The sequence below is a fragment of the Ursus maritimus genome, unplaced genomic scaffold (assembly GCF_017311325.1).
Source record: "Ursus maritimus isolate PB19 unplaced genomic scaffold, ASM1731132v1 scaffold_2, whole genome shotgun sequence".
In the NCBI taxonomy this organism is placed as follows: domain Eukaryota; kingdom Metazoa; phylum Chordata; class Mammalia; order Carnivora; family Ursidae; genus Ursus; species Ursus maritimus.
Window position 1 is genome coordinate 70,976,103 of NW_024424452.1, and position 26,183 is coordinate 71,002,285.

The 26,183-nt window shown below is 47.4% G+C and overlaps 1 protein-coding gene across 3 annotated transcripts in view; it reads left to right on the forward strand.

The window, feature by feature from the left end:
• NVL (nuclear VCP like) overlaps window positions 1-26,183 on the forward strand; it is an 89,909-nt gene that overhangs the window by 14,190 nt on the left and 49,536 nt on the right. For all 3 annotated transcript variants that reach the window (XM_040636140.1, XM_040636141.1, XM_008695364.2), the window contains 8 exons: window positions 54-188; window positions 2,176-2,277; window positions 4,131-4,248; window positions 8,152-8,296; window positions 17,264-17,528; window positions 18,858-19,076; window positions 20,020-20,124; window positions 24,346-24,408. In XM_040636140.1, the coding sequence (XP_040492074.1) occupies window positions 54-188; window positions 2,176-2,277; window positions 4,131-4,248; window positions 8,152-8,296; window positions 17,264-17,528; window positions 18,858-19,076; window positions 20,020-20,124; window positions 24,346-24,408 (1,152 nt within the window). The remainder of the gene's footprint in view (window positions 1-53; window positions 189-2,175; window positions 2,278-4,130; window positions 4,249-8,151; window positions 8,297-17,263; window positions 17,529-18,857; window positions 19,077-20,019; window positions 20,125-24,345; window positions 24,409-26,183) is intronic.

Genomic DNA, 26,183 nt, shown 5'->3' on the forward strand with positions numbered 1-26,183 from the left:
TTCCATTCTCCTCTTGGGCCGAGAAAGACATCCTTCCTGTCCATTCCCTCCAGGAAGTCTGCAAGATGCTCATCCACATGCGTCACCCCGAGGTATACCAGCACCTGGGCGCCACCCCGCCGCGCGGAGTCCTCCTTCACGGGCCACCGGGCTGCGGGAAGACGTTGCTGGCACACGCCATTGCTGGGGTGAGGTTTGCCCACACGCCTTTGCTTGCATAGCTTTTGTTCCATGTGTCTTTGTTGTTCCTCTTTGGTCAACTTGAACCAGACTTGGCATATTCTCCGGAGGATCGACTTCGCTGCATTTCTCGCCGTCGTGCTGCTGTTTGTGAGATGCTGTTTGTTTTCACGCAGCCAGTTATTTAGATGGCAGGGTTGGGTGGGAAGTGAGGTAACATGGGTGTAAACAGCCTTTTTAAAAAAAGTTTTTTTAAAAGATCTTTATTTGAGAGAGCACATAAGCAGGGGGAGCAGCAGGGAGAAAGGGAGAAGCAGACTCCCCGCCGGGCAGGGAGCCCCATGTGGGGCTCTATCCCGGGACCCTGAGATCATGACCTGAGCTGAAGTCAGATGCTTACCCGACTGAGCCACCCAGGCACCCCTGTAAACACCATTTTTTTGAAAAGCAGCTTATGTTTTAGTTACTTTTCTTTCCTTTTAAGCCAGTGGTTCTCAAAAGCAGTAAGCAGTAAATAAGAAAACTAAAGATTGTGTTGTTTTTCACAGAGCTAAATTTACTCAAAATTTCCATCCAGACTCATGTTCTTATACTTCTCTTTTTTTAGATCTTTTTTTTTATTTTTATGTAATGTCTTCACCCAACGTGGGGCTCGAACTCATGACCCTGAGATCAGAAGTCCCATGCTCCACTGACTGAGGGAGCCAGGAGCCCCACATTCTTATACTTTTTAGTGTTAAAATAGCCTTTCTAAAATGGTGATCATACGTAGGTGGCAAAATGAAAAGGTAGCAATCTTATTTTCATCCCATCAGATTTTTCGGAAAGTGTGTTGGGTGGTAAAATGCACAGCGTCCGAGTGACTTCAGTTTGAGGAATACTGTTTTATACCAGTGACAAATAGGTTAGTGCTCTGTGCAGGGAGCTCGTTCTTACAGGAGAACTGATAGATTTGCCTCATTTGTTCCTTGGTTGAGTAAATTGTTGTGTGGCTGCCGCAAGGCAGACGTTGAAATACAGCAATGAGTACAGCAATCCCAGTCTCGTAGCAGAGGCCGCGTGAGGCAGCCCTCACACAAGTAAACGTATGCAGTCACAGCTGTCGCGAGTGGGAGACTTAGGGTGCAGCATGTGGGCTGGTATCTTCAGGGGTGCCCGTGGCTGAGGCAGTGATTTGCAGAACAACAGGAGGATGCAGGCAGGCTGCTTGCCGTGTGTGCTGGTGGGGCGGCCACGCTTGCCCCTTCTTCACGTCGGGAGCCTGTCCTCTGACTGTAACGGGCTCCTTCCCTGGAAGCAGGGGTGACACACTCCAGTTGGCCCATGGAACACAACTGTGTCACGATCCCTGCCCTTCCTTCCCAGCAGATAAATAGCGGGAATTGTTCTGGCTCGTCTCTAAGCAGGGGAGAACCTCTTTCTGGAGAGTCTAGACCCTTGACTCAGAAGAGGTGACAACAGGGTTGCACAGTGCCTTCTATAAAGTGAAAACAAGTGGCAGGTGTCCAGTCGCTGTGTTTGATAAAACTATAGATTTTTTTTTTAATGTTTTTTTATTATATTATGTTAGTCACCATACAGTACATCCCTGGTTTCTGATGCAAAGTTCGATGATTCATTAGTTGCGTATATTTAACAATGTTTCTCATCAGACCAACACAGAAAGCTGGAAGTTTCTCAGAAAATCATGCATTCAAACAGTGACATTTTTTTTTTAAAGATTTTATTTATTTATTTGACAGAGACAACGAGAGAGGGAACACAAGCAAGGGGAGTGTGAGAGAGAGAAGCAGGCTTCCCACCGAGCAGGGAGCCCGATTCAGGGCTCGATCCCAGGACCCTGGGATCATGACCTGAGCTGAAGGCAGACGCTTAACAGCTGAGCCACCCAGGTGCCCCTCAAACAGTGACATTTTGAGAGAGGGCCTGAATAAGGAACAGGGAGGGAAGATCAACGCTGACAATGTGGTCATCCTCTCATGTGTTTCTCTCCAGGAACTGGACCTCCTGATTCTGAAGGTAGCTGCCACGGAGATTGTATCCGGAGTGTCTGGGGAGTCTGAGCAGAAGCTGAGGGAGCTGTTTGAGCAGGCCGTGGTGAGTCCCACACACGTCGGGCCGCCCGCAGTTATGACCGAGAGCCCGTGATGCCTAAATGCTTCAAGTAGATTCACGGGTGCAGACTGTTGGCTAAACTCATCTGTTTAATCTGAAATCAAGCATGAGTGTAATTGCTGACAAGTTCAGGCTGTCATAGCCAGTGGTTGTATGTCGAAAACAGATTATCCTGGTGGTATTTCCTTTCACTTTTATTTTCCCCAAATTAAGTTTAGCAAACAACTTGTGAGCAGTGTGAAAATTCTTCCCCTTTAGGATTATCACATTGTAAAAGCAGCCATAGAAATGCCAGGATAAACTCTTCTGTATTTGCCTAAGTGAACCAGTGAAAAGAAAATCCTGTTACCAGAGAAATGGGATTTTCTCCTAACTGTAATTCCTGGTGTTAAATGCGGGTGACTGCAGATGCTCCCGGTCCCCCTGTTACCTGAGGAAACCAGGTGCCCTAGGATGTGTGGGTCAGCGACCAACACGGTCCAAGCAGATCACGTGGTTCTTTGTCGAGAACTGTATGCTTTCCTCCGGCTGAATTCTGATGACCGTCACTTACTGTTTCTTCCTCCTTTTCTCACTGAGTTTTTCTGGTCACGGGCAGATACTTTTGTGCTTGCCCCTGAGACCTTTGCTGTCTGTGACTTGACTCTCTAACTGGGTGCTGTCTGTAGCAGTCCTCGCTGCTTCTCTGCCCAAGTCATCACTGAGAGGATTGAGAAGCCAGCCGGCTAGTGATGGGCTAAATCACCCCTTTGAATTGCCTTGGTCCCCATGGTGTTGAGATGCCGTAGCCAGGCTGAGAGTCTGACCCTTAGCATGACCAGTGTCACTGAAGAACTAGGTATGAGTGTGCTGGAGATTGCATCTCTCTATATTTTTTTGTTTTGTTTTTGTTTTTAAAGATTTTTAATTTATTTATTTGCCAGAGACAGAGAGAGAGTGCACACAAGCAGGGAGAGCAGCAGGCAGAGGGAGCCCGATGCGGGACTCAATCCCAGGACCCTGGGATCGTGACCTGAGCTGAGGCAGATGCTTAACTGACTGAGCCACCCAGGCGTCCTGCATCTCTCGATATTTTCATTTAAATTTTTCATGTTGACTGATCCTTCTGTCTTTTTGTTTGTTTTTATTGTGGTAAAATATGTTAAACTTGCCATTTTAAACATTTTGAAGTGTACAGTTCTGTGGTATTAATAAGTAAGTGGGCTCACGTGTTGTGTGACCGTCACCCCCGGCGTCTCCCCAGCCTGAACGTGTGCTCACGGGCGCCGGCCCACGCCTTTCTTGCCCAGCACCTGACCACCGTGACTCTGCTCTGCTCCCCGGGGCTTTTGCTTTGCTTCAGTCAGTTGGTGCTTCTGTCTGAACCTCCTCTCTCCACTCTGTCCAGTCTGAGCTTTGAAGAACTCGCACAGGGAACGTGCTTTTCGTCCACACGGTGGTACTGGGGACTCCCCTCCCTTTCCTGCCCGATCACCGTCCTCACGGCCGCCTGCTGCTGGTTCTCTAGGTCAGCGTGTCTCACTCACTGGTCGTACTTCGTAACATCTCGGATATGCCTCGTTGATGAAAGAATTGCAGTGACTTGGTCACCGCAAAGCACGGGTGGATGAGAGGGTTGGAAGCGTGGTAGCCTGTGTGCAGTCTCGCACCGTCCTCTGTGCAGCGTCTCCAGTCCTGAAAAGCAGCAGCGATGAGGCCGGGAGCTGCCTTCTTCAGTGCTGCTCACTGGCTGAAAGACCTGTGAACTCTAGGACTTTTTAAAATGTACATACTAAACTATGCTGCAGTGTGGGGAATGTCTTTATGATTGTCTTTTGTGATGTTTTTATTTCCAGTCAAATGCACCCTGTGTCCTTTTTATTGATGAAATTGATGCTATTACCCCCAAGAGAGAAGTTGCTTCAAAAGATATGGAACGAAGAATTGTAGCCCAGCTCCTCACCTGCATGGATGGTCAGTTTAAAATATTCATTTTCAGATAATAAATTGTGGAGTTTTTTAATAGTATAAGTATTGAGAGAAAAAAACCAATCCTCTTTCTAAAGGATTCTGTCGTTAATTTTTTGGAGTACATCTTAGTGTTATTTTAATGCGTTTGTACATGCGCACAAGCACACTAACATTGTTTTGCTTCTTAAAACTGGGATTGTACCACACAACATTGATCTATGACTTGCTGTTTGTATCTTAACGCTCCTTCTCAGAAATGTGGCTGTTTTAATACATTTAAATATTACCTTTTAACTGCTGAGTGGTGTTCTTTAGGACAGATTTATTAAACTGCACGTAAGCGTTCCCATTTTGATGGATGTTTAAGTCGTTTTGTATTTTGCTTTACAAGAAGCTGTAGGGCCTCTCCTAAGTGGGTCTTTTTGGTGCATACGTATTTTTCCAGGATAAATACTAAAAATTAAGGTGATGGTTAAATGTTATACACTTTAAATTTTATAGGAAGTGGCAAACTGCCTTTGGAAGGGTTTACGCTCTGAGATGCCCTGTGTTCACGTCCCTCCACAACCCCAACTTGTTTTCATGTTTGACAGGCCGGTGGTGAAGATGGGAGATCTCACCTTGTTCTTCTTTGCGTTTCGCTGTTTTGCTGTAGGTTGATCATATTTCCATATTTCTTGGCTATTTGTATCACCCCAAATCCCTTTCTCATCCTGTGCTTACTGTGTTTCTGAATTTTTTTAAATTGATTTGAAAGAATATTTTAATTTGTTAGAGGAGCAGATTTTTTGTTAAATATATTACAGTTATTTCCTCCCAGTCTGTAACTTGTTTTTCAGTGTTGTTAAATTGTCTTTAGATAGAAATTTGGAGGGAAGGCAGATACAGTTTTGGATCCTACCTGCGGTGAAATAGCATGGGGTTTATGTACACAAGATAATTTGAAGTAGTGCAGGTTTTGTGCTCCTCTTGGTGCTGGCTGCAGGTTGCTTATTCTGCTGTTTTATTTTCGTGTCAAATTTTCTTGCCCTGTTTTGAGGCCTCTGTTCTGAATTACCATATCGAAACTACATTGTTACCCGTTATAAGATACATGGTTCTCTAAGAGGGAAAGAGACACCATCAGTCATACTGAGACAGGATGCTTATCCCAGGATAAGAGAACTAATTTTATCTAATTTCAAAAACTTACACTCAGGCATAACTCCAATTATTAAGAGCTGGAAAGCGTCTTAAAATACTATCATGTCCATGAGGAAAGTGATGCTTAGGGAGCCAGCCCGGTATATACAGTGGGTCATCGGCAAAGCCAGGGTTAGGCTCCAGATGTCTACACACACGTGTACTGCCAATGGGCTACCTGCAAATGCGTGCTTTATTTAGGCGAGCTGGTGCCCCACAACAGGTTTTACTCTGCGTAGAAAGAAATAAGACTTTACGTCTTCCATAATATTCCGGAACTCAAACTTGTGGCTAATGTAATGTCAGTTTATTATGATCACATCATACTGGGGAAGAGGGAGAAAAAGAATGGGATTTATCTTGAAGTTACTGGCAGGAGGGGGTGGCCAGTCCTAGCTGAGGTCTGATTTTTATCTTTCATGCTATGGGAAAAAACAGCATTTGACATTAGTGCTTCCGTTGCTGACTGTTGATTTCCTGTGGAAAGGTATTTTTCATGAATGAAGATTTCACAGATTCCTATGACTATTATTCTGTTACTGACCCCTGATATGCTCAGAGCGTGTCACTGAGACCACAGCATCTGAGTGACCCAACCTGGAAGAAGGAAGCGAATTCCCGCCCTTGGTCGTTGTAGCTGTGGGCATTAGACCCACGTGAACCAGCTGGGGAGCAGCTTTGGCTCCGTCCCAGGCTCAGTGCAGGGGCACTCAGCATAGTCAGAACATTTTCATGGGAAGCACGTGTGCATCTCATGAGTATAAGGTGTCACCTCGTTTCCTTTAAGTTTCTTTTGCATGTTCAGTGATCTCTCGTAGCATGAGTCTCTTCCTTGAGCTTTTATGGAGTTTTCAGAAAGTATTTAAGAGCCTTCCTGTCTCACTTAAACGGACCGCCTTGTGCCTCTCTTCTCAACCCAAAATTTATCAAAGGAGTAGTCACTGTCAGCGAAGTATAGGCCTCTGCTTCTGCTCTGGTCTGCACCTCACCCTCGTCAGTACACATCTGTCCCCAGCATTTTACTGAAGCTAACCCTGGGAGAGTCGTGAGGGAACCTCTGGTGGTCGGATCTGGTGGCTTTCAGCGCTCATCTGTCCGGACCTCTGTCCTTTAGTTTCCTCATCTAAACGCCTACCTGTTACAGGGGTGGCGGAGGTTGGCTGAGGGGCTGACTGCACCCTAGTGCCTGGCACACAGCAAGCCACCAGTGAGTGTCAGCACAGTGGTTCTCGGGAGTCTTCACACCCGTTGACTGCCTTGTCCTGGGCATTGTTGGCATGCGTGGTTTGAACGCCAGAGCTGTCTTTCTGTCCTTGTCCTGGCTGTCTGGCAGCTCCTTAGCCATTCCCTGCTGTGCTTGCCTCCGTCAGCTGTCCCTTAGACAGAGGCAGTCTGTAAGGCTTCCCACTCAGCCTTCTCGTCTCGCCTTCTGCCTGTTTCCCAGATGTCTGATGAGCAGCTCTTCAGGGAACATGAATGCATCCGTAACCTCGATTTCTGATCAGCGTCAGACTCCTCTTCCCAGCTGCCTGCCTGATACCCCACTCTCCATGTGCCCGGGCCAGACCCGCTTCCCCTTTCTGCCCCTCTGCTCTTTCTCCTATTTCCGCGCTCTCCATGGTATCACCCCCGCTCCTCGTCCAGACAGAGTGTTCTTGGTCTCTCCCCTCCCCTCGCCCTTCACCCCCTTCTCGGGGAGTCACTTAGTGCTTCGGGCTGCATCTGCAGCCCCACACTGCAAGTGGGCTTCTCTTGCTTCTTCCCCGCATTCCTGCCTTATTGTCTCCTCTGTTGCCTGATGCCTGCCGTCAAATCACACTGAGCTCTGCTCTGCTCTGTTCCTTTCTACTCTTAGAATTATCTTTCCAACACACACATCTTCTCAGTAAAACCTTTCCTGGCTTCCTGTGGGCTAAGGAATATTCTGCAGATTCCTCATGACTCAGCTGTTAAGATTCTGACTTAGCATCCTCCTACCTTGATACCTTGTTACCTGTGAGGAGTGCTACCTCAGACCTCAGGTCTGACCTCTGCTGGTCTGACCTCTACCCTGCCTCGGTGGAGAGAAGTCAGACTCGGGAAGGAGATGTGCTGGGCCCTGCATTCTGCCATTCCTAAAACTGTCTCTGGATAATGCCAGAGCAACAGAAGACTCTAGCGCATATGCTGCCCTTCCCTGCCGTGCATCCCCCCATCCCCCCTATCCCCCCCATCCCGCCCCCCCAATGCCACACCGCTGTTTGGAGACCTGCGCTGCATATTCTCTCCCAGACTCCCCGCTGCCGGGCGACCCCCCTCTCTGAGCATGCCATGCATGCGTGTGCCTCTGCTGTCACTCACACCCTCTGTTCCTGCAGAACTTCATCAACCTGGACCTGCTTATGAATACTGTCCTCCTCCAAGGCCTTCCCTAAATGCGGCCTCCTCCATGAATCCATGCTGTCTTCCTTTGTCTCACTGTGACGCTCTGTTTATACCCATCGCCATGAGACACAAGATTTGTCCAGTGGGTTTCTCAATAGACCATGAGCTGCCTGAGGAGAAAGTGTGTACTTTTGCTCCTTGCGTCTTTCACATAATAGACCATTAGTAAATGTTAGCTTTGTGTATATATTGCCGTCCAAACGTGTACTACTCCAACCACTCACACGACTTACATAAGCACCGTTGTCCACCATCCCCGGTGTCTTGTTCATTGCTCACCCTGTGTCTCCTTCTTACCAGATCTGAATACCATGGCCGAGACAGCCCAGGTCCTCGTCATTGGAGCCACCAACCGACCGGACGCCTTAGACCCTGCTTTGAGACGTGCAGGAAGGTTCGACAGAGAGATATGCCTCGGGATCCCAGACGAAGCCTCCAGGGAAAGGTACGCTCTTGTAAGATGAAGTTTGTGCATCACTATGTCACGAGGGGTGAGAAGTACCACGTAGCCTTTTCTTTCTCTCTTCGTTTTTGTGCCAGTAACGTTGATTTGGAATCCGTGGCTGGTGTCACTTAGTCAACTAATCGGCTGAGGGACAGCATGGGGAGCTGTGGAGCGGAGCCGTGCTCGCTGGCCCACGTGGAGGTTACTTTGAGCACCACACTTTCACCTATTGGACTAACCTGCTTGAGACCACAGGTTTCGTGACAAAAGGCAGCCAGAGAGCTGAAAGCTGTGTGTGTTCGTTGTAGGACCAGCCTGTCCTAGTAGATGGGGTTGAGTGTCCATAGAGCAAAGAAAGCTGCACCAGTATCTCAGTAAGCAAAGACTGCACGGGAGGCACCGATGAAGCCGGGGAGTGGAAATCTAGCGGCGAGGTCCTCTGTACTACCGGAGTCATGGTGGCTTTTGGCTCAGGGTTAGTGACACTGATGTTGGCATCTGTGGCCCCCAGCAGCTTTCAGGAAGAGTGGTGTGTAGTGAGAGGAGACAGTCATGGGATAGCAAGGGAGCTGGGGAGGGCAGGACGCTCAGGGGAGGCAGGGCAGAGAAATGCTCATAAGGCACATGGGTGGGAGCGTGGGGAGAACACGTCATCCTTCCTCCTTCCTGGCAGGCAAGTCCTTCAGCTTTGGATTGTCGGCCAGTTTCTTCTTCAGCTTCCGTAGCCACACACGTGGTCTTCTGCAGGCACCCAGCCATTCAGGTGCGCCCATTCCTGTTAACCCGCGGTACAGGGATATATAACATTCTAGTGGTTCATATTTATTCAGCAGACACGTTGAGCATGCGGCGTGTGCACATACCACTGTGGAGGGCGATATGAGGAACGCAGAGAAGTAGGAGCCCTTGCTTTCAGGACGTGTACAATGCAGTAAGAGTTCTCAAAGTCAGGCCTGTGTTTTTCCTCAAGCCTTTGTTTCGTCCAGGGCCCAGCCTACGTAGAGACATAGACACGGTGGGGCGCGTTCGCTGCTGGATAAAATCATCTGCTCATCTGCCCAGTGTCCCTCATCGACAGAGTCCTTAGGGGCTTTTGTTGATGGCCGTATTTTGAAAAATCTGAAGCTTACAGGAAAGTTGAAAGAATAGTATGAGTAGTGTCTGTACACCCGTCAGCTGGATTTACCCCTCGGTAGCGCTGTCCACACTTACCTTCAGCCCCTAGAGAAAACAGATGGATATTTGTGTGTGTGCCTTTTTATTTGCCAAGCCATTTGAAGGATGGTCAAAGATAATGATGACACTTTAGCCATAAGTCCTTCTCCAATGGGACTGTCACTCCGTGTCACACCATTTCACACCATCCCAGGAAATGTAATACCGACACAATAACAATATCTCGACATACAGTCCGTTCTGAATTTCCAGTTGCCTCCCAGGATGTCCCTGTTTAGTTGTTTGTGTAGTTTTGTGTTTCATCTAGAATCCACTCTGGCATCGAACCCAGCTGAGTCCATGTGACCCTGTAACCTTAGCCTGCCTCCTCGGGGAGGAAGTGCTTTCATGACATTGGCGTTTTCCAGGTGCCACGAAACTTGAACATTCCCGACCGTTTCCTCCTGATGACACTCAGGTTAGACGCTTTGGGCAAGAATACTGCCTGGGTGGTGAGATGTCCTCAGCATCATGTTGGGAGGCTCATAGTGTCACTTTGTGTCATCATTGGTCGTGTTAAGTCCGGTCACTCCTTTAGGAAGTTTGTCAGCATTTCCTTCTCTAAAGTTGCCTTTTTCTTCTCCATTTAATGAATGGAATCCAGACATTTCTGGTATCTACAGTTACTGTGGCTGCCTTTGTCAGTTTGTCCAAACTCCATTGTGGACTCAGAGTCAGAGCTGTGGCGGTGTTTCATGCAGGCCAGGCGCTTCGGCTTAGTCCCGGGTGGCCTGCGCAGAACTTGTGTCAGAGACCGAAGAGGGTGTGAAGTGTCTGCTGTGCTTAAGGCCAGCTGGGGAGAGTGGGGTTCAAAGCCTGAAAGAGGATAGCTCTTGAATAGAGTTATGAATGAGAGTCTTTAAGGAAGTATATTTAAAAATATTTTTATTCTGGTAAAAAATACATAAAATTTATCATCTTAACTATTTTTAGCAGTACAGTTTAGTAATATTAACTTTATTAACTTTGCAGCAAATTTCTAGAACTTTTCATCTTGCAATTTCATCTTGCAATATTAACATTTAGTACCCGTTACACAGTTATTACTCCTCTGAAGAAAGAGTATTTCTTTTTTTTCTAAGATTTAAAATTCATTATTATTTAAAGATTTATTGATTGATTGATTGATTGATTGGAGAGAGAGAGACAGAGACCATGACCCTGAGATCATGACCTGAGCCGAAATCAAGAGTCAGACGCTCAACTGAATGAGCCACCCAGGCACCCCTAGGATTTTATTATTTTTAAGCAATCGCTCCACCGATCGTGGGGCTCGAACTCACAACTCTGAGATCAAGAGTCAGGCGCTCCACCAACTGAGCCAGCCAGGCACCCCAAGAAAGACTATTTCTGATTGAGTCTTTGGCAAAGGCAGAATGCAGTTTTCTTATTTTTATACTTGGGTCTAGCTCTGAGTACAAAAGCAAAATAGTTATATGTTATTGTATGCAGGTGCTAATGCCTTAAATTCTAAGATGGGGAAAATATATAAATAGAATTGAGGTGTGTTAGTGTTTGTATCAGTAGTTCTTAGAAGGTCATTCATTAATTGAGGAAATATTTAAGCACCTTTTGTGTACTAAGGTGGGAGGCAGAGTGGTTGGCATTTCAGTCACAGGTGCGGGTGATTAGATCTATGAGTACCAAAAGGAAAAAACAGGGTCTTAGGGAGGATGTATCAGGCAAAGCGTACCTGGTCTGGGGGTTCTTAAAGGCTTCTCCGAGGAAGCTGAGACTTTAAGAATAATAATAACAGATCACGTGACGAGAGTATTCCAGGTAGGACTACCACATGCGAAGGCCCTGAGGTGACTGAGCTCAGTCCAGGAACCTGGAAGAAGAACACAATGGCTGTAGAAGAGGTAAGGTGTGAAAAGGCTGGCAAGGAATGTAGAAGGCACTTCACATACCCGTGGTAAAGATTTTGGACTTCTCTGTGAGTGGTGGGAAGAAATTAGAGCAGTTAAATTAAGTAGGACAGTGATGGAAACAGATTTTTTATTTTGAAAGGATCACTATAGCTATAGTGTGAAGAATGAATGAAAAGAGCAAGAATAGGTTCTGGTGGCCCAGGAAGGGGCCTGTTGTAATGCCCAGATGAGATGGTGGTGGGCTCAAGGAGGTGGGAGTATAGGTGGAGATAACTGGAGTGTGGATACTGTGCAGCTGGAGGGGGGGTGCCTGGTGGGGGGAGTGTGGATAGGGCACAGCTGGGGGGGGGTGCTTGGTGGGGGGAGCATGGATAGGGCACAGCTGTGGGGGGGTGCCTGGTGGGGGGAACGTGGATAGGGCACAGCTGTAATAATCAGAGACAGCAAGTAGAGCCAGTGTGTTACATTTCTTGGCAGAAGGAATGCGTGGAAGGTGGGGGCTATGATTGAGCAGGAGGGAATATTCCCGGGTTTCTGTGTGCTGCTGGCTTTCTCTGAGGGGATAGGAAATACTGGAGATAAACAGGTGTTAGAAGAGGATTTGGGGAGAGATGGAGCAGATCGGGGCAATTGAGCTAGACTTGCTTGCAGGCTGTCCAAGTAGAGATGTCAGCTTGGCAACTGGATGAGTCGGGAGCTCTGAGGAAGTAAAAATTGGGGAATCATGAGCATATCGAAGACAGCTGAAGTTCTGAGAGTTGAGCAGATTGGCCGATGGCAAGGGACAGAGGATGGAGGTCCTGGGGCAGACTGAAGGGACAGAGGGAGCCTCTGAAGTGCTGGAGAAATGAGAATGTAATGGGAGCCAGGGGAAGTGAATGCTCCCGCAGGAGAGACTAATGGAGCTCAGGAGGGCAGGGCTGGAGCACTGTCGCTGGAATCTAGTGCCTAGAGGTCCCAGTGACCTGGGCCAAAAGCCATGTGGTGAATAGGCTGATGGGGCAGCAACCCGGTTGAGTGAGTGGAAAGAGAAGGAATAACCAAGCGGAGTTCCACGATTCCCCAAAGGGAGGTTTGGCCACAAAGGGGGAGAGGGAGGGAGTGGCCGTGAGAGGGGGATGTTAGGGTGTCAGGGGAGACAGGATATGAGAAACCGGAGTACCTTGGAATGTTGTGGGAAGGAGCGAGTGGGAGGAATGGGGAAGGGGGGGCGGGCAGGGGAGGAGATGCAGGCCACGGGACTTGTCGCTGTGGTGCTTGGAAAATGGCATTTTCTCCGTGAGTCAAGCAGTGAGATCATCTGATGAAAGTCAGGCATGTGATCAGTGAGAGGCTGAAGGAGGATGAAAGTCTGAAATTATATTCTTGGATGACTAAGGGGGGGCGGGCAGGGGAGGAGATGCAGGCCACGGGACTTGTCGCTGTGGTGCTTGGAAAATGGCATTTTCTCCGTGAGTCAAGCAGTGAGATCATCTGATGAAAGTCAGGCATGTGATCAGTGAGAGGCTGAAGGAGGATGAAAGTCTGAAATTATATTCTTGGATGATTGGAGATGAGCCCGCTGGGGTAATGGGATTTTCAGGCAGTGTTTAGGATTGGGGTATAGAATGGCACCAGTAGGCCTGGTGTTGGGGTTTCATTCCCTGAGTCGTGCTCAACAGTCTAGGTTCAGGCAAGGAGGGAGCGAGATTTACAGTTTAAGAAAGAAAATAGAGGCCCTGGGGTCTAAGTTGTAGAAAGAAGAGCACCTGCTGAGGAGGGTGAGCTCGGGTATCCGTTGAGGTCCAGGGCACATTCGCAGGAGACGGTGGACTGAGCGTGGGGTGCTCGAGCATGTGATCTCAGAGGTAGAGCCAGCTCTGGCACGAGTCCCTGTGCCTTTCCCTGGATAGCTGACGTTCCCTAGCTTTCGTTTGTTTACCTGTAATAAAGGAATAATGGTAACAGAGCCTCATTTTGTCTGTAAGGCGGTAATGGTACTGTGACTTTGGAAGGCTTGTAAGGACTGCAGTAACGTACCTAGCACGACCTCTGACACAGAGGACTTCTAAGGTAGCTGTTGACATTTTCCTGGACTTTAAAGCGTTTTGTTATGGAAAATCCCAGTGTACACGAAGCAGTCTGGTATAATTGTTCAGTTTCTGCTGCTGTAGAACAAGGTGCTGCAAAATGTAGTGGTTTTAAACAACAGCCCTTTTATTGTCTCTCCCAAGTCCCGCGGGTGAAGAATTTAGGTTCTGTCTCAGGGTATCGTGTGGTTGCAGAGACTGTAGCTGGAGCTCCGGGCCTCAGGGCTGGGCTTATCTGTGCACCCTCCTGTCTGATCTGCCTCTGCTGCCTGTCCGTGTGTCTGTCCCTCCTCCCGTTTGGGTTTCTCAGAGCCAGGAGGCCTCAGGGTGGTAGGATTCCTGCGGGGCAGTCCTGTACCGCAGCCTCTGTTCCATGGCTGTGCACGATTGACCAGCCTCAGAGCTCAGCCCAGATGCGAGGAGAGGGGCCAGAGGAGAGGGGCCAGAGACCCCACCTCCCAGTGAGACGAGGCTCAAGAATGGACAGATGTGCTTTGAAACTCTCACAGTAGTGAGCCCCACGTCTCGTCACCCAGTTTCAAACAATTAGGATCAATCTATCCCCCACTTTTTTTTCCCTGGAGTGTTTTAAAAGCAAAATCCAGGCACTGTGTCATTCTAACTGTAAATACTCCAGTGGCTAATGATAAAGACCTTTTATTTAATATCCATGCAGTGCTATTATATACAGCTCACCAATAATTCTTTAATGTGTCCAATATCCAAACCATAGATACATAAATACAGGTTTGTAGTGTATAATTGTATTATCAATTTTGAGTATAACTGTATTTAGCATTTTCATTTCTTCTCTTTATAAATATTGTCCCCTGCTGACCCAAGTCTTGTATCAGGATCATATAACCTTTCTTCACCATTTTAACTGTTTGGGAATTCATACTTGCCATATTTTTTTCTTTTGCTAGTTCTCTTGCAACTTTTTCACATTTTCTGTTTCCTCCAAGCGTCTGTGTGTGTGTGTGCGTGTGTTTTGGTCTGTCCTGTGCCTTATATCGCAGGGAGAGACAGTGAGAAATATCATGGGTAAAGTCGGAGCAACAGTCCCTGCTGTGTTAGGAGTCCTGACGATTGACTGATTAATATCATTTCCTGTGGGCACTTTCCTCGAATGTCAGACCGTGGCCAGCCGTTGTAAGAGTGAGGCCGATGGGATGTCTGCAGTGTGAGCAGTTTTGTTGAAGCCTGAGTGTCACTGTAAAGCAGTCAGACGACCAGCTCACATTTCAGCTCGACAACTCCACATGTCCATTTCCATAGATGCTTTTTGTTCAGGTTTTTCAGAAACAGACATTGAGGCAGCACCACGGGCCGCAGGTCTAGCTGCTGTAGCTGCTGGTCTCCTGACATGGGCAGGGGAAAGAGTGAGGAATCGCACACCCCATTTCCTTGGTGGAGGGACCCTGCGGTCGTCCGTACACCCCGACCTCCCCTCTCCTGCTTCGGGCTCGGCAGAGAGCACGCTCCAGGGATCCTGCTGACTGAGGGAGTGCAGGGGATGTGGGGTCTTAGCGCTTCTCACGCAGGCTGTCCAGAACTTGCTGTTTTTGGCTCTCTGCTGTGGCCCCCGTTTCTGCCGCCCAGCACTTGGATGCCTCCAGTTCCCTCTCTCTGGGGTTCGCCAGACAAATCTCCTTCCTTCTCATTAGTGCACCTCCCTGAGAAAGGTTAGTCTGATTTTGTCCTCTCTCCTGGGTCATTTATCATCCACTTTGTTTCTTCATAAATGGCGGTTCAGGAGTATGGGCAGTCAAGCATCACTTGGCCTGTGCTGATTATAAATAAATGACTGAATAAAGAAATAAGAGGCAAGTCTCTAGTGCAGAAGGATTCCGGATGATTTACGTGGATGCACTGCCTTGAAGGAGTGGAGTCTAACTGCCTACTCCTTGAATGCGAGCTGGGCATAGTGACTTATTTCCAAAGCGTACAGTGTGGCAGGGAGAGGGACTAACCTCACAGCGGAGACCCTGCCAAACACGGCATCGAGCCTGGTGGTGAGGGGTGCGAACAACATTCCACCTCTGCGCTCTTCTTCCCGAAAACATGTTAACTTAGTCTAATCACCACAAAAATATCAGACTAATTCCCTTGAGAAGTCCTCTACAAAATTCTGGTCCAGTAATCCTCAGAATTGCCCTTAGTAGTAGGAGTGGGGTGTGAGGTATATGGAACTCTGTACTGTCTTTGCAGTAATTCTGTAAATCTAAAACTTCCAAATAAATGATGTATTTTTAAAATTTCTTAGGGAGTAAGACGTGTGAACATCAGAGCCCCCCCCCCCCAAACACCTGTCCCTTCGGTGTCCCAGCAGCATAAATACCTCTCTCTATGTGGAGCCGTACTGGAGCCCGTAGCCAAAGACCAATGTTGACGACCTTTGAAAGCCCTTGTACAGATAAAGACTGATCCTCTTGTTGCCCATTCCTGTGGCTCCCTTCCAGAATGAGCTGGGGTCAGGGTGGCGAGAGTCCGGACAGCCTCTTGGTTCCATGGCTATGGATTTCTTTTTTTTTTTTTTTTTTTAAAGATTTTATTTATTTATTCAACAGAGATAGAGACAGCCAGCGAGAGAGGGAACACAAGCAGGGGGAGTGGGAGAGGAAGAAGCAGGCTCATAGCAGAAGAGCCTGATATGGGGCTCGATCCCAGATCGCCGGGATCACGCCCTGAGCCGAAGGCAGACGCTTAACCGCTGTGCCACCCAGGCGCCCCCATGGCTATGGATTTCATACTTCTGCTCCTCGTTCTTTTTCCGGGCGGGGGAAGTGTTGCTGCAGCAGTCACTCTGCCATCTTGAAACCAGAAATCTCTTCCTGGGTATTTTTTCCTCCTTTGGAGTTTCCAGAGTATGGTGACTGGAAATATCTACATTTTTACAGAAATAGAAGTTGGAACTGAGAAAAGGATGATACTCATTTTTTAGCTATTTCTTCTAACATTCTGAGTATCAGTATTTTTGTGAAATGGTTTTACAGTGGATCCTGTTTTTGCTTTCTGTTGTGTAGAGTGTCTGAGTGAGTGATTTTTCGTTGGTCAGTGCTGTTTATCTGCTTCTATTCTCTTCACTTACATGATCTCGAGTGACTTTTCTGGAACTTATTCTCTGTCAGGTTGACATTTGGAAATATTCCTCTGCCCTACAACTTTGGAAACTCCAGACTGTATTTCCATGTCCAAGTTCATCTATAATATCCCAGTATGTGAATTGTAATAACACACTTGGGCACTCACCGTGGCTCTGCTTACCGTGGCTCAGCCACTGTTCTGAGGGTTTAGCACATGTCCATGCCGACACCACTGTGAGTGAGTGCTACTATAATTCATAGCTAACAAGTGACAAAACCCAAGTGTGCAGGGCAGTAACAGGCCCAGGCTGGGGAGCAGCAGAGCCGGCCCCAGAGCTCCCAGGCTGATTGTCTGTACAGCTTGTAAGTTTCTTCACAAGGTCTGACCGTGAACTGTCTGAGGTTCTCCTTTGATGGTAATTACCTGGAGGCCCACGTTTCCCTGGCCCTACCTGGTGTGTCTTCAGGTGAGTGGGCTTTCTCACACGTGCAGTACGGTGAAGTTGGAGAAGTGATTGTCCTAACCTGAAACTGGGTGTTTAGGCGTATAATCAACCTAGCTTTTTGTGATGAGTAGAATTAATGGTTTACTTGGGTTCAGTGGCTTTTATTTCTGGCATATGTCCGTTTAATCTACTCTCAAAGTGGAATCTACCGCAAATAAACAGTAACTTGTTTTGACTGGTGGGGCAGGAATCAACTTTTTTGCCCTTGTCTTTCCTACAGAATACTTCGAACTTTGTGCAGAAAACTAAGACTTCCGGAAAGTTTCCCTTTTCGTCACTTAGCACACCTGACGCCAGGCTTCGTTGGTGCAGACCTGATGGCGCTGTGCCGCGAGGCAGCCATGGGTGCGGTCAGCAGGGTCCTGATGACGCTGCAGGAACAGCTGCCCATGGATCCTGAGACAGCAGGTTTGCCCTCTGGACGAGGCCGGGAAGACCGGACAGGAGCGAAGCCCACCCCCGAAACACCAGCGCTTTCTGTGCAGGTACCTTCACCTGTCCTAACATCAGGCACGCAGCAGGTGTCCGTGGAGTTGAAGTGTACGATTTTCAGTTTTATTGGCGTTTTATCCACGGAATGATGATCAGTTATACCCAGAGTGTCTGTGGTTTCCAGAGTACAAGTTGTTCTACTTTTTTAGTTGATCCTGAGTAAGTTCCTTTTACAACATGGATTATGAAATTGTGGAGCAGGGATTGGCAAACCGTGGGCTGCTTGCCCGCTTCCTGTTCTTGGACACTGAAGTTACACAGGGACACAGCCATGTTCCCGTGTTTACACATCACCTCCCTGCTGTCATGCTTCACAGCACAGTTCACATGGGAGTCCCTGCGGTGTCACCACATGGCCCACAAAGCCTACAGTGTTTACCCTGCCGGCCTGGCCAGAGAAAGTTCTCCAGCTGCTGTGAGAGCACTGGGCACTTGGTTCTGTTTCCTAGTTACTGTCTAGTCACGTGGACCGATACAGTCTGCTGTGAGCTCACTGCCCATGGCTCTGGAGGACAGTCCATGCTACAGCCGTGAGCTTTGTGAGTCGTGAAGACTCCGCACAACATTTGTGTAGTACTTGATGGTTTGCACAAGGGCTTTACACGGCTTCATGATCAGAGGAGCTAAGCGTAAGAGACTGTGGCCTGCCCGGGCTACGCGGCCTCTGCTCTTCAGAGCGGGCATTCTGGTTTGTGCTTTCAAATGTCTTTTCCCTCCTTACTCATTTGGAACCACGATACTTGTTAAAATTCACAATAAGCATAGTCCTTATATAATGCTGCATGTAAGTTAGGATTTTATTAATTAAATTGCAAGTTACTTTTTACCCATCCTTTTCTATTCTTTACAAAGCAAGAAATCTGCCTTAGAAGCTCAAGGTTCAGTGTAGCACCAGGACGCCAGCCTGCTTGCTGTGGACAAACCCCAGGGAGTGTGCTGTGAAAGACACTCCCACTAGCATAACTTTGGTTTAATTTCATTAAAATTCAGCTGCTGTTTGATTCTTTATAAATGAAACATGGGAATCCGTGGTTGTGTAAATGAACACGATCAGCTGCTGATCTCGGCCCCGGCCAGCCTTGGCATCGCGTACGGAAGCTGTCCTCCTGCCTTCTGTTCCCGTTAATGGACCTGCCCCTGGCCGAGTCCGATGAGCCCTGCAGAGCCAAGTAGACGACTCTGTCGATGGGGAAAATTGTTAAAACACACGAAAGCTCATTATAGCTCAAAGAAATATTGCAGTAACAGTTTTTAAAGGTATGAAATAACCTTTCAGTAGAGTTCATGTTTCTTCATCTTCCCTCTCAATCGCTCCCTGTTAGGACGAGTTGCAGCGGCTGCTGGAGCTGCTGAGAAGCCAAGACCCGCTCTCCGAGGAGCAGCTGCAGGGGCTGTGCATCGAGTGGGATGATTTCATTGCTGCCCTGGCCTCAGTCCAGCCCTCTGCCAAAAGGGAAGGCTTTGTCACTGTCCCCAACGTGACTTGGGCCGATATTGGCGCCCTGGAAGATATCCGGGAGGAGCTCACCATGGCAATCCTGGTAAGTGTGTTTGTCGCTGGGCACCCGGCCTGTGCACAAGGCTGTGTGTCCAAGTGGGCTTGGCCGTAGCTTTCTTCTTTGGGTCCTGTTGGATTCTAATTAATCCCCCAGCAGCGGTTTCTCATTCTTCTGAGATCCCTTTCAGACTTATTTTCATGGTTGTGCTTGAATTCTTGGCAGTGAATGTTAAAAAAAAAAAAAAATGTAGGTTTTAACCAAGAGCCAACTGTTTTGAGAAATATTTTCTCAACTTGCTCACACTCCTGCAGTCACAGCCATTTAGTGCCCATGAAACTTTAATTTTCATTCACCCTTACTTTTCCACTTTCCTGAGCATTCTGTGGTTCATTAACGAAGGATGACCCACTTCGAGGTGTGGGGCTGCTGAAGCGAAGAGCAGGAGTACAGCTTGTGTCTGTGGCCCCTGACCATGCAGGGCACTCCTGCTTCTGAGCCTCACGGGACGGCCGCACCTGAAAAGTTTATAACCTGGGAATTAAGGTAGCTTAAAAAAAAAAAAATCTTGATTTTAAGATGCTGAAGCATTGTATCCTTATGTTTAAAACGTTTTCAGAACTTATGTTTAAGGAGCGCCTGGGCGGCTCAGTCGTTAAGTGTCTGCCTTTGGCTCAGGGCGTGATCCCGGAGTTTTGGGTTGGAGCCCCACATCAGGCTCCTCCGCAGGGAGCCTGCTTCTTCCTCTCCCACTCCCCCTGCTTGTGTTCCCTCTCTCGCTGGCTGTCTATCTCTGTCAAATAAATAAATAAAATATTAAAAAAAAAAAAAAAAAGAACTTATGTTTAAGTGCGAATTCCTTAAGAGCAGGGATTCCCGTATTTATCACTTGTGCCCCACGCTGTGTCGGCAGCATGTGCTGAGACCATTCAGGCACAGTATAGAATGGACATTTGTAACGGACCGATGTGGGCGTTGTTCTTCACAGGCACCAGTGCGCAACCCTGATCAGTTCAGAGCTCTTGGATTGGTGACTCCTGCTGGGGTCCTTCTGGCTGGCCCCCCTGGCTGTGGGAAAACACTGCTGGCAAAGGTATGGTGTGAGCACAGCTGCCCATGTTTTCTTTCTTGCTATGGGGGAGGAGAATAGGAATTTCACCTCCATGTTAATGTGGGCAGGTTTTACATAAGCTTTATTACAGGCTCATTCTAGCAAGACTGACCGTTTCTTCAGGAAGGTTTCCCGCTTTTATTTTAATTACAAAAGGTACATCATTTGATATTTGCCAAAGAAAAAGATTTTTACATCAGCCGTCACCCCACTGATTTTAACACAGCGATTACCGTGTGTTCTGTTATTCTGGCTTTTTAGCGAGCACTGTTGCGTAGTTGTGGTTTATAGCTGACCTTGTTTCCTGCTTCCGTGTAGTTGTCCTTTATAACTTAAGTATTTTCTTCTACGTTCGTTACAGTTGTTATTTTAAAGAACTGTTTTATTGCAGTAGAAAATGTAGAGAAGCAAAAGGGGGACGCACCAGCTATAATCCTCTCACCACGGCTAACCACTGCTTCATTCTGTAGTCAGTCCTTCCAGATGTTCTCTGTACACACATGTCCCAGTGGTATGTGTGCATAACTTTTCACGTGTTTTGACAAATATAAGGTCTTTAATGATGCTTTCCCCACAAAGAAGTATGTCTTAAACATGTCAACATATATACACTTCTGTATTTTTGCATCAGTGTAGTGTTCTGTAATAAAGATATTCTGTAACTTACAGAAATGATCCCCCATTGAAACAACACTCGTTGAATAGTCCTGTACTTACGTTTTTTGTACCTCAACTGATCATTTTATTAGAATGCATTCCTAAACAATTTTTCAGTAAAAGGAATGCATGTTTTTAAAACTGTTGACCCATTACCACTTGAGCAAAGTGACCAATTACCAGATTACATCTGATCCATCACTGAAGTACCTTCTAGACGGTTTGTGCAGGTTCGACCCCGTCAGCATGATTACTGTCCCCCACACCCCGAGTTAGAGCCAGTAATGCTGATTTTAATCTTTGACGGTACGGGAGGCAAAAGTGATATCTGACACTTTTTAATTGACATTTTAAAAATTACCGTGGGCTTGTAAAACTATGTATTTATTGGCTATTCTTCTTAATGAAACTGTTCATATGCTTTGCCTGTTTTTCCATTGTCGTATGTGTGGTTTTATAATCCTTCTTCATATATTAAAATCTGTTATATTTGTAAATGTGTTTATCAGTTTGACACTTTAGACTATTCATATTTCTGACACATTGCTCTTTTGTGGGGTTTTTTTTTCATATTTATGTGGGCAAATTTCTCGGTCTGTGATTTTTTTTTCCTTTGGAGTCATACATACTAGACTCCTCTTCCTTACCTATAAGTTAAGTTGGCTGTCATTTTTAATGTCCGTGTAATGTTTCATGTATAATTTACTTAGCCCTCATCAGCTTTTTAAAGTATTTGAATTACTTGTAAATAAGAAATGAAAATTAATAGCCTTTTTAGCAAGTGCTCAGTAAGTATCAGCTAGCCACAGTATATATCAAGTACCCACGTATCAGATTATACACACGTGAAGTTTTCCAAACTTACTGATATGCCTACATTTCCTTGCTCCGTGGTTCTGGGGCTCTTCCAGGGCCTGGCTGTGTGGGAGATGGGAACCGTGGAGGGGGCAGAGGGCACCACGGAGGGGGCAGAGGTTTTCTGGACAGCAGTTCTAGAAGGACACAGCCAGAAAGAAGGTCCCTGCCTGTGAATGTGTAAATTCAGCAGGCGGATGCAGGTGGCCGGCCTGGGTTCCTTGTCACGTTTGTTTGTTTTTAGTTTCATCTGCCTTAGAGTAGCCCTTCCGCGGCAGAAAGGAGACAGCTTGGGTTATTTGAAATCCACAGAGCAGATTTTCCTCTTCTCCCTGCTCCTGCCTCCCACGACTGCCAATGATTTGGTACTTGTCTGTGCGCCCATGTTCTGGCACCTGCCCGTGCGGAGCGGGGAATCTTACCGAGGACGCCGTGGGTGGCCTTCATGCTCACTGGGTCCATGAGCCCAGGCGGTATTTGTGCAACTGTGTACTTTTTTCAGAGAGAGGGTTCACCACTTTCTGCAGATGCTCCAGGAGGTACCTGCCTGAAAATCTCGAAATGGTGGAAAATGTCCTTGAATAGCAGAAGCAAATGTTACTGTAGGGAAGTTGTGGAACCACTTATGGGTCAGAACCTGGTACCCTAGACTGGGCCATAAAATGAAGACTTGGGCTAATCTTGGTTGTGTTGTTCACTCACGATCACAAGAAGATAATAACATTTTTCTGAACACTGACACATAGAAAATATGTGAGGAGCAGAAGGTCAAGGCATGTGATTGCCGGAGCCAGCACCCCGCGCGTTGGTGACTGATGAGGAAACTGCAGAGAGAGGAGTAAGATCAGTGAGTTTCTGGAACTCTGGCCCGACGCAGACAGCTCCTGACGCTGTGCCGGAGGCTCAGGCTGATACCCGTGAAGAAAAGTAAATTGTGTTCACTTATTAAATTGCGCTTCCCCTAGCAGACAAGATTTCCAGCAACTTCAGGAACTCTGGGGGGGGGGGTTAGTGGGTTAAATCTAGGTAATCTGGCAGGTAGAAGGTGAACACCCGATACAGACGCATCAGCCTTCCTTACATGTGCGCCCTGACTCCCCTCTCCTAGTCGTGTTGCGTGAAAGCTAGGACAGATCCCGAGCGCTCCCTCTGCGGCAGAGCATGCCTGCGTTCATTACCTCCTCCCTCTGTGCCGGCAGCTGTTGGAGGCCAACCAGGCACCTCCTCTGGTGGCATTTGCGGTCTGTCTGAAGAGAAAGGCAGGAAACGAGTGATACAGTAACATTGGAGGTTCGGCTCAGTGAGGCTGGAAGTAAGCAGATTGTGGTGATAGATTGGATGGGAGGTGGCTGTCTGAGGTCGTGATGTTCGGGATGCTGACAGTTAGCGGTGTCCTGAGGGAGCGGCGGGCCCCGTGAAGCGGCAGGGACAGAAGGGGAAGGCTCTTCCAGGCAGAGGGAAGGGCGGTGCAAAATCCCTGACGTGGGGAGGGGCTTGGAGTTCAGATCCAGAGAAAGCCAGTGGCTGGACTACGGAGAAGCTGCTCTGTCCCAAGCTACAGGTTTGTGAGCTGTGGTAAATATTTCACACTGTTCTCAAAGATGATGCGAATCCTAGGGAAACGATACAATTGACATTTTTAGAAGCATGCTGAGCGTACTGTGAGAATGGGTCAGAGGAAATCAAGAGGGAGAGGAAACTGGTCAGGGTCTTTTCGGTTCAGTTTGGTTTGGTTTGGTTTCTTTATTTATCTAGGCAGGTGATGAGGCGTTCTGCGTGAGGACGTATGTGCTGGAGAAGCAGAGAGTGGTGGACTTGCACATTTTGGCACCGGTGCTAATGGGACTTGCGGGCGGATTGGATGATGTGACAAGACAAAGGATCAAGGGACCCAGGGTTTGGGGCTAAAAGCTGTTGGAGTTGGAAGTGTGGGGTGTGGAGGGAGTTGGGGCAGATCCACGCATCCCTCTCTCTGTAAATGGCAGATTTGAGACGCGTGTCCGGTCCGGAGGGAGATGCCGAGCAGTCTATTGGCTATAGATCTGGAGCTCCGAGGTCAGGCTCCGAGGAGAGGAGGGGAAGGAACTCCTTCCCTGGTCCTCGTGAAGCTCTGGGTGATTTTGCTCAGGTTTCATCTCTGCATTCAGGTGACCGTCAGGTGATCTCTGTCAGATTCTTCCACGTGTATAACCGCACGTATCTCCTTCGTGCCTCTCTTTGGCTTTGAGCCATGCGGTTTAATCATTATTAAAAATAATCTGGAAACACTGACCCTTGGCCAAGACTGATACTGATGGTTTTGAATTTGGGGTCATGAGCGAATGATTGCTTTCACTGGGCAAGGCGTGTTTGGACGCAGAGATCATGGTTTCACTGGAATTCCAAACTGGAGCGTGAACGTGCAAATGTACGTATGTCGGGAGTTTATGGAAACAGTACACTGACATAAATGTGTAATTTCCATCTGATTTCTAGTCTGAGTGATTCTTAGAAAGTTTTAGGTGAACATTCCATTGATTTTTTTTTAAAACCCATTTCTCCTTTTCCCATATGTGTTCTGCGTCTGAAAAGGAAAACACAGCTGTGAGGGAGGGGAAACAGCATAAACTACAGGAGCCCCTGCGCTGTCATGAATTACTGTTACTGAGTCTGTGTTTGTCTGACCTGTGTCCTTTGGTTTCCTCTCCCTAGGCTGTTGCAAATGAGTCTGGACTGAACTTTATATCGGTCAAGGGCCCCGAGTTGCTCAACATGGTAAGTCGCTGTGGCATCAGCCATGAGTGTAGATGAGGAGACGTGCGGCCACTCCAGTTACTGGGCGGAGCGGCCTCAGTCCTGGAAATGGACGTGGCATTTTGGGAGAATCTCCGCTGCAGGAGTGAAGACATTAGCTTTGCTCTGCGGTACCAAGTGTGTGTAACTGCTGTCTTACCTAATTCAGTCTCTTCAGCTCTGAGCCTCCGTGTTCCCACCTGCGAAATGGAAATAACATTTAAAGTGTGTAAGTTCTCTGTGCCGAGTGTTCATCACACTCTGTACACACACGGTCGGTCCTGGAGTGGCATGGGTGCGAGCTGCACAGGCCCGCTTACACGCAGAGACTTTTCAATAAATACAGTCCTGGCAGTGTATTTTCCTAGTCATATTTTCTTCTCTCCTGCTCATAACTTTATTGTCAGAATTCAGCGTGTGATACACAGAACATACAAAATAGTTGTCAGTCAACTGTTTATGTTGTTGGGAAGGCTTCTGAAGGTCAAAAGCAGGGTATTAGTGGTTAAGTTTTGGGGGGAGTCAAAAGTTACACGTGGATTTTTGATGGCGGTGGGGAGGGGGTTGGCACCCCTAATCCTGTGCATTGTTCAGGGGTCAACTGTATTCTTCAACAACCCTGTGAGGTGTGAATTATTGTTTCTTCTGATTCCTGATTTCCAAACAAGGAAACTGAAGTCTGCAGGTGGCACGCACCTTGGCCAAAGTCCAAGGGCTGGGGGAGGAGAGCTGAGGTTTGAGTCTTGATTACCTGCCTCCTGCTCTGCGTGCCTTGCCCTGGTGTCCTGTGGCTCCAATGACTGAGGTGGTTTTTTTCTTTAAATTAGGCGCCACACGCAGTGTGGAGCCTCACACAGGGCTTGAACTCATGACCCTGAGATGGAGACCTGAGCCAAGATCAAGAGTCAGGCGCTCAACCGACTGAGCCACCCAGGTGCCCCCAAATGACATAAGTTTTAATAAATAAAAGGACTTTGGGGGGAAAATACTACCTTACTATATAGTAACTTCTTTCTGTATTTAGCAGTTTATATAATGTCTCAAATTTAAGAGATTTTGAATTCCTAATTACATCTTCATTCCCTGTGAGAAGTGAAAATACCATTCTGTCATGTATTCAAACAAAGAAGTGAAAGCAGTATCATTTGTTTTAAAAGGCATTGTAGGGGCGCCTGGCTGGCTCAGTCAGTGGAGTGTGTGACTCTTGATCTCGGGGCTATGAGTTCAAGCCCCACGTTGGGTGTAGAGATTACTTAAAAATAAAATCTTCAAAAAAAATTAAAAGGCTTTTTAAATTTATCTCCCCTACCAGTTTTTGTGTGTTTCCTATTGTATGTGATACTTTCCTCCTAAAGTAAGGATCCATATTTAGGTGTTTCCTGTGGGCTTTCTGTGTACGTCTTTTCTTCTCTTACACTTCATTTTGGTGTTCTGGCAGGGGAGGTGTTAGAAATGAACCTTGGAGGGAGAGGAGGGATGAGGCTGGAAAAGAAGGTTCTGCAGGGCAGTGAAGGGCTGTCCTACCACGCTAGAGCTGGGATGTCCTCTCCAGAATGTCAGAGACCCAACAGAGGCCGTAAAGCAAGCATGTAACGTTTTGTTAACTTTATTATGAAATATCCCAGTCATAGAAGTTATTACAAGAAATGGAATGAAGCCTCCAGTATCTGTTGCCCAACTTTAAAAAACACACAAATCCAAGATGCTTGAAGCCCCCTGCAGTTCCCTAACCATGACCCTGTTCTCCCTCCCGTAGA